Source organism: Rutidosis leptorrhynchoides, chromosome 3 (genome assembly GCF_046630445.1).
Source record: "Rutidosis leptorrhynchoides isolate AG116_Rl617_1_P2 chromosome 3, CSIRO_AGI_Rlap_v1, whole genome shotgun sequence".
NCBI lineage: Eukaryota > Viridiplantae > Streptophyta > Magnoliopsida > Asterales > Asteraceae > Rutidosis > Rutidosis leptorrhynchoides.
Genome location: NC_092335.1, coordinates 125660001 through 125667905, shown reverse-complemented (window position 1 = coordinate 125667905; position 7905 = coordinate 125660001). Strand labels below are relative to the sequence as shown.

The 7905-nt window shown below is 38.1% G+C and overlaps 2 protein-coding genes across 2 annotated transcripts; one reads left to right on the top strand and one right to left on the bottom strand.

The window, feature by feature from the left end:
• The first annotated feature begins 1156 nt into the window (after positions 1-1156).
• LOC139896776 (uncharacterized) lies at positions 1157-2412 on the top strand. The gene is made up of 3 exons (XM_071879412.1): positions 1157-1375; positions 1494-1631; positions 2252-2412. The coding sequence occupies exons 1-3, from the start codon at positions 1285-1287 to the stop codon at positions 2266-2268; spliced, it is 246 nt and encodes an 81-aa protein (XP_071735513.1). The 5' UTR covers positions 1157-1284; the 3' UTR covers positions 2269-2412.
• A 199-nt stretch (positions 2413-2611) lies between these two features.
• LOC139900360 (uncharacterized) lies at positions 2612-6351 on the bottom strand. The gene is made up of 2 exons (XM_071883137.1): positions 3075-6351; positions 2612-2982 (listed from the first exon to the last, which is right to left on the bottom strand). Exons 1-2 carry the CDS (start codon positions 6349-6351, stop codon positions 2612-2614), a joined length of 3648 nt encoding a protein of 1215 aa, XP_071739238.1.
• Between the last annotated feature and the right edge of the window lie 1554 nt (positions 6352-7905).

Sequence of the window (7905 nt, the reverse complement as noted above, 5' to 3'; positions counted from 1 at the left end):
GATTTTAAGTTTAGAGTTTATGGTCTAAGATTTGATTAAATCTTTTAATGAATTTGGCAAAAAATAGAGGTTTTAACATTTGATAATATACTACTTGTATTTAGTTGGGTATATATATATATATATATATATATATATATATATATATATATATATATATATATATATATATATATATATATATATATATGTTATTTTCTAAGTTAGAAAGAAGAAATATGAGATTTACACTATAAAAAGCTACATTGTAATACATTATAAAAGTAACATATTCCAAACTATTTTACTTAAATTAGCAATCTCAAACTATCCTTATATTTCTTGAGTCTCACCACAAATATCCACATCACTATTTTGAGATATCTTATTTCAAACTCCATTTTAACCAATTAGAAGAGGTTATTATGGAGAGATAAGATTTTTAATTTGTAAAGAATAGTGTTAGTGAAATTTTTTAAAAGTATATGCAAATGTAAGTCGACAGTTGTAGTGGGATGCACTTTAGTATTTATTTTGATATGTTGATCACAAGATTGTAAATGTCGTTAATTGAAGATGAGTTGATCTGAACTTCTCAGGGACTAAACAAACTGATTGGAAAATACTCGAATGTTGAGACTACTCTTATCCATGACACATGTCAAACAATTATATTGTGTCACATCAGCGTCACCTCAATACTTCTGTCTTATCACTAACCGATCATTTTACACTGGTATCCATGACATATCAATTTACTATAAAATGGAACCACATAAATTAATGAATTAATACAATGTTCTACTCTTAATGGATAATGTACAAAAATATAAAGCTATGGGCTCCGTCGTGAAATATGCTACGCAATGACTTAGTGAAAAACGACCATTCAACGCCGCTCCAAGGGAGCTTGCTAGTAATGACATGGTTCAACAGAGCTCCGGAGAAGCTCCTTTCACGCTACCGATAATAGTAACCTCAAGCTTTAACTTTATATCATCTTATTCTTCGACTTTAAAATAAGAAATCTGACTTTGACAACTTTTTTATTAACTAAAATATATCGGTCAAATGACTAATCAGACTATTTCAAAATCTCAATTAGTGGAGAATTAGTCAACGAAGACCTTTACAACTACGGTTGATTTCTTTTTAAAGATATCTTTAATCTTTAATAATTGTTTTTGCAATTGATTTGCTTTAGAGGGTTCTTTTGTGTAATTTAACTAAACTAGTGGGTGCGAATAGTACAACTGTAACACCGAGCGCCGGTATCACAGAGTGTGATAGAGAAAACGGATTAAAATGCCGGCGACAGCGACGATGATCGGAGCTCTACTGGGTTTAGGCACCCAGATGTACTCCAATGCTCTTCGTAAACTTCCTTATATGCGCCGTAAGTTGTTAAATTAATCTTCATTCATCTCAATAACTAAATCAATTCAATTATTATCCTTGTATGTATATATATATTTATATATTATTTATTTAATTAAATTTTAATTTTGTTATAGATCCATGGGAGCATGTACTAGGGATGGGATTAGGAGTGGTGTTTGTTAATCAGTTAGTGAAATGGGATGCTAAGCTTCAAGTTAACCTAGATAACATGCTCGAAAAAGCTAAAGCTGCTAATGAGCGCCGTTACTTTGGTATTTTAAACCCTAACCCTAAATCGTCTATCTGATTATCCTCTTTTTATGTTTGAATTTAATATCTTTATGTAGGTGTTGTCTTTTATTCACTGGATTATGCAGTTTAGGTTATTCATGCGTTAGAAATACACTTTAAGCTACTTTTGATTACTCGATTCATGATTTAAATATCCTATTTGCTATCACACTCTGGATTTTTGTACCACGTTCATGTCATTTTCGCCGAAATTATGTGCGGATTACATTTTATTTGAGTCAGGGTGTATTAGGATGCTGTATAAACATTGAAATTGAAAATAGTTGTAGGTTAAGAAAGGTTCTTATATTTCCTTCCCGAAAGCGCGTGCGTGCGTGGCAAATGAGAGTATTCGATGCCAACAACTTGCCTTTCTTTAAAAAAAAAAAAAAAAAAAGAAAGGTTCTTATAATGCTGGTGGGTGGTTATCATTAGGTTTCTGTTTGTGAATTTGAGATCATAATGATTAATTAGCATCCTTTTGTTCTTGTGATCTTGTATTATCTTGTGTAAAGCTTCTTATTTCTTCTTTATATGGCTTAATTCATGGTTTTTATTTATTATGGCCACATATACTTATATTCTAAACTCTGAAATGCAGATGATGATGACGAATAGGCAATGAAGAACATTTGGAGTAACCCAATGTCTTTTATTCATATCTCATGTGGTTCACCTTATTTGTGTGCGATTTTGTTTGTAAGACTGTTTAAACCCTTGTTACCTTCAAGCTTATGCTATCGAATGTTGCAGTTTAATACATGCAATTACCTCATGTCAAATAAGAATAAGTACATGAACTGAACTTGGTAAATCCATTGTTTGACTAGTGGATCTAATCCAAATGTTATTATTTTCGATATAATTATGAAATCCATCAAAAGGTGCTGCTTTTTTTAAAGCACAAATTACCAAGCTCTACTGTTTATTCAAATGATTTACATTTCATGCTTACAATAAGTCAACAAAATGAATGTTGACTCGTCTTTTCAGCATTTGATGCTCGTTCATTCACTACATGCCGAAGAAGATCACACACCTGCCTTGAAGACGGTCTTTCAGCGGGAACCGTTTTCGTGCATCGAAGACCAATTTCAAGAACTCGATAAGCAACATTTTCTTCATGAGGCAAAAGCGGTTTGAGGCCCGAGTCAATTAGCTCTTCACGTCCCGTACCTCGCATTTCGATGCGTGACTCGACCCATCTAACCATGTCCACGTTTTCGCCCAAACTTCCACCTATCGGCATTCTTCCAGTCACCAACTCAATCAGCACAATCCCCATACTGTAAATATCGCTTTTGTCCGTTGCCTTAAACGAATCAGCATATTCTGTTTTCAGAAACACAAGTTATCACTTCCTAAATGCTATATTCATTATTCAACAGTAAAATTCAAGAACTTTAGGGTCAGTTGAAGTGTACCTGGAGCCATGTAACCAGAGTTACTAGCCAACGAGTCGTGCATATCGGTGTTGACTTTTGCAAGACCAAAGTCACCCAGATGCGGGTCCATGTTTATATCGAGTAGAACATTTGCTGACTTTATATCTCCATGAATGATCTTAGGGACACATTCATGATGAAGGTACTCAACAGCCTGAGTTAACCCAACCACAATCTTTAATCTTGTATCCCAGTCAAGTGTCATTTTCTTCTTGACGTTTTCCGGTTCCCGGTGCAGCCAATCGTACACGCTCCCATTATCCATGTACTCGTATATCAACAGATTTGATCCCGCCCGTTTATTGTTGCATGACCCAAGTAACTTCACTAACCGTTTGTGCTTTATTCGGCTAATTGTATTCACTTCTCTAACAAAACTTTTATCCAAAAACAATGGTATCCTCTTGACGGCTACTATCTCACCGGTTATAAATTCAGTTCTGTAGAATGTTCCGGACCCTCCTGAACCGATTATGAACTCGTCACTTAGATTATTCGTGGCCTCCATTATCTCATCCCATCGAAACTCACTTCGTGTGGACCCACAATTTAAAAAGAGCGGTCTTGTTCGAGCCCGTGATGACCCGTCTCCTGCTCTTACGAACCCTAACCTATTGTTTCTGAAATATAACCGGGCTACAAGAAACACTAGCCCAATTGCAGCTATGGTACATACAGCTGAAACTGCAATAATAGACGCTACACTCAGACCATTTTGCGGTCGATATTTGGTGGCCTTGCATTGACCAAGAGGGGGCCCGCAAAGACCGCCGTTTCCAATGAACGAGTCTACCGATAAGTCAGCATATCCATCGTCTAATTCTCCAACGAGAAGGTTATAAGACAGGTTAAGCCGGCCCAAACTAATCATCTGGCCCAGTTCTCGTGGAACGGGCCCCGTTAACTCGTTGTGAGATAAGTCTAGTACTTCAAGTTTCGATAGTGTCCCAATTGATACCGGTATGCTTCCAGTCAGGTGATTGTAACTCAAGTCTAAAACGCTTTGTAGATTTTGTAGTTCACCAATTTGTGGTGGGATTTCGCCGCTAAATCTGTTACCCGAGAGCTGAATCTCATACAACTTGTTTAATTTACCAATAGCTTTCGGGATTTGGCCCGAAAGCTGATTCTTGCTTAAAGTGAGAACATTAATAGATGAAAGTTTGCTGATTTCATCCGGGAGGTTACCCGTAAGCAAATTGGAATCGAGTGAAAGCACCAACAGTTTCGAGCAGTTAAACAAGTCCAACGGAAGTGGGCCCGTAAACTTGTTAAACGAGAGCTTTAGCTCTCCCAACTCCGGTAAGTTTCCAACCCAAGACGGGATTGAACCCGAAAGGAGATTGTTTTCGAGATGAATATGAGTTAGTTGTTTACACATCGAAAGCTCGCGAGGTAAAGAACCCGTAAGTAAATTACTCGATAAATCTATAAATGTCAAATCTTGTATATTTCCCAATGCGGTCGGGATGTTTCGGACGAACTTGTTCCTTCGAAGAATTATCCTCTGAAGAGACGGTGAGTTCCCGAACGCAGACGGAATCTCACCGTCAAATTCGTTATTACTTACATCAAACGAAAGATACGAACTTGAACTTAACAACGGGACAATGCTACCGTTAAACTTGTTGTTTGACAAATTTATATACATCAAATTCGCCATGTTTGTTAGCTCTTTCGGGAGATTACCCATTAGAGAGTTGTTGTAAATCAAAAGCTGTTCTAACGACTGAAGGTATCCAAACGTTGTTGGAATACCACCCGTGAGACGATTGTCTGCCAAGTCAAAGATAGTGAGCTGGCGACAGTTCCCGAACGTTGTAGGAATCTCACCCGAGAGATTGTTTTGTCTCAAATGAACGAAATTCAACTGGCTGAGCTTCCCGAAAGTAACCGGGATTTCGCCCCTGAAATGATTAGCATACAAATCGACCATTTGTAAGCTCGAACAGTTCCCGATCTCCAACGGGATCTTTCCCGAAAACTGATTCTCGTACAGATAGAGAATTTCTAATTCCCGAAGCATTCCGATTTCTTTCGGTAACTCACCATTTAACTTGTTTCGATATAATGCCAATGTAACCAAATTGCTGAGATTTGCTATCGTTGAAGGTATCGACCCGTTGAGTGAATTATTCGACAAATTGATTTGTTCCAACGACAAACAATCTCCCACTTCTTTTGGTATTTCACCAGAAATCAAATTATGAGAAATCATCAAATGTTCCAATGTTTTGTTGTTGTTAGAACATATATTCCTAGGAATTGTACCAGAAAGACTATTGTTTGATAACACCAAGTACACCAACTGACCCATATTCCCTAGCTCCAAAGGGACTTCACCACTTAACTTATTTGTAGACAAATCTAGATTCCATACATTTTTTAGCTGCCCTACTGACTTGGGAATCGGCCCTTCGAGCCAATTCCCATGCAGATTTAAATAGGTGAGCTGACTCAGCTCACCTATTCTGTCTGGTATTATACCAGACAAATTATTGTCAGCCAAATCCAGCGCCTCGAGATTCTTGAGATCACACAGTTCATCCGGTATCGAACCGTTAAGTTTATTAACCGAAACCGTGATCGTAACCAAACTCGAGCAGTTGGCAATCTCCGGTGGGATCGGGCCTTCGAGGCTGTTATTATAGATAACCAAACTCTCGAGGTTGCCGAGTTTTCCAAATTGTGGTGGTATTGGCCCGGATAGATTACAAGAAGCCAAACCAAGAACCACCAAATTTTCAAGATTACCTAAAGATCCCGGGACCGGGCCCGTGAGTTGGTTATCGCCGATACGGAGAATTCGAAGACTCGAAAGCGAACCGAGCTCTTCCGGAATGTGCCCGGAGAGTTGGTTGGAAAATAGTAAGAGTGAAGATAAAGAATCAAGTGTGGAGATATTAGGTGGAATTGGACCAGAAAGGTGATTAGATGAAAGGTCAAGATTAATTAGGTTTTTCAAAAGCGAAATCGACGGTGAGATTGAGCCTCCGAGTGATACACCGGAAAGATTGAGTCCCACCACCTGAGAAAACTTTCCGGCACAGGTGACACCTTGCCAATTACAGTAACTTTGGTTTTTATCAGACCATGTTTGTAACACATTTTGTGGGTCATCAGTGAATGATTTTTTAACTTCTAAAAGAATCTTAAGAGTAGCAATAGTATCCAAATTTTGTGACTTAATAACATGACTAAATGACAACAAACAGAACATAAACAGCACAAGAACTTGTGATACCTGATTTGCCATGGATTCAGAGAGTGTGATCTGGGATATTGTTTGTTGTGTTCATGATGAATTAAGATGAAGGGGGTTTATATGGAAGTGTGTGAGGGGTCATATATCCAGTGCATGAAGCTATGATTTACGTGTAAATTGTTATGGGTAAATGAAGAGGTATAAATTTGGTTGACAGATGTATGAACATTGAACATGATCATTTAGGGCCACCGTAGCTACTGACCAGTTGTAGACAGTTGAATTTTGAATGTGTATAAATGGGGTTGAATTTGCAGAACAAAAAAGTCAACCATTGTAGCAGTTGAATTGAAGATGAAGTAGAAGAAATTAAAGGGGAGTGAGTGTAGGTTTGTTTTGTTAAGAAAGCGTAGGAAGAGTGATTCCACATTTTGCATGGCATTGATATTGGAATTGTAATTGTAATTGTATTACAAAGTCAAACTTGACTTGGGTCCACTTCATTTGAATAGTTTACATACTAGAATAGCCTATGATCTGGCTGTTTTAATCATTTATAATGATACAACTCGAATATAAGTTTTGAGTTGTGACATATCTTTCAATAAAGCTAGTATATCTTTGACAATCAGATAAGCTTTCAAAGCATTCTCAATTTGACGCCAATGGTTTGCATACGAATCTTCGATCTTCGAGAACCAATTTGGTGTGTCGATGGTAAAGCTTTCAAAGCATTCTCATTGCGACTTCACCGGATGATGGAGAAATTCTTGTTAATGCAAATAGGGCTATTGACCAAAACGCTCATTTTCACAACGAACTATAATGATTCGCCCTAAAAAAAAGAAGTTTCCAAAATGCCCTCGCAAGTCGCAAGGTAACCATGAGACATCGCGACTCGTTATTTTTGAGTCATTGCTTAGGGTAATTCAAGAGACATGGATTCTAGAGCGGGACAACACGAGTCCCACATTCGCATGGTCATCGTGCGACTTGCTTATGAGCGTGTTTGATGAGTCATACGTTGTCGATGAACAAGTCGCAAGGGTCACCTTGCGACAAAACACATAATAAATGATGATCGACTATGCGACTAAAGCTGCAGCTACTTCTGTTGGATTTCTTAACATAAATGACATAAACACAAACACGAACATAATAGAAGTAGTTCATATTATCGTTAACATTCAATTGAAATTGATACATGCTATCAGTGTTACGTATATACAATGGTAAAATAAACAAAATATCTTTTTTTAACAGCGATTGGGATCACCCGATGGGGACTTTACCACCCGTTGCGATCATCTCCCGTTTCGACTATGCCGATCCAGCGATAATAACCCCCCCCCCACCCCCCCCCCCCCCCCCCCCAATCGCTGCCCGGGAGGAAACCTTGAACCGATCCAAGTGCACGGCCAAGTAAAACCCCCCTCCCCTTTACCCCTCCAAACGATATGGGAAATGTGCCATGGGTGGATACTTCATGGCAGGGATGAAATTGTATTTTTTTTTTAATATGTAGCAAACGGGGGTCGAACTCCTGACCTCCCCTAAAAGAAGCAGGCCACCAACCGCTTAACCACATCACAACTTCAAATAAAC

Excerpts from the sequence above, each read along its gene's own strand:
- LOC139896776 (XM_071879412.1), top strand. The coding sequence starts at position 1,285 with ATGCCGGCGACAGCGACGATGATCGGAGCTCTACTGGGTTTAGGCACC. Across the intron at positions 1,376-1,493 it reads TAAACTTCCTTATATGCGCC|ATCCATGGGAGCATGTACTA; the intron begins GTAAGTTGTTAA and ends ATTTTGTTATAG.
- LOC139900360 (XM_071883137.1), bottom strand. The coding sequence starts at position 6,351 with ATGGCAAATCAGGTATCACAAGTTCTTGTGCTGTTTATGTTCTGTTTG. Across the intron at positions 2,983-3,074 it reads CTCTGGTTACATGGCTCCAG|AATATGCTGATTCGTTTAAG; the intron begins GTACACTTCAAC and ends TTCTGAAAACAG.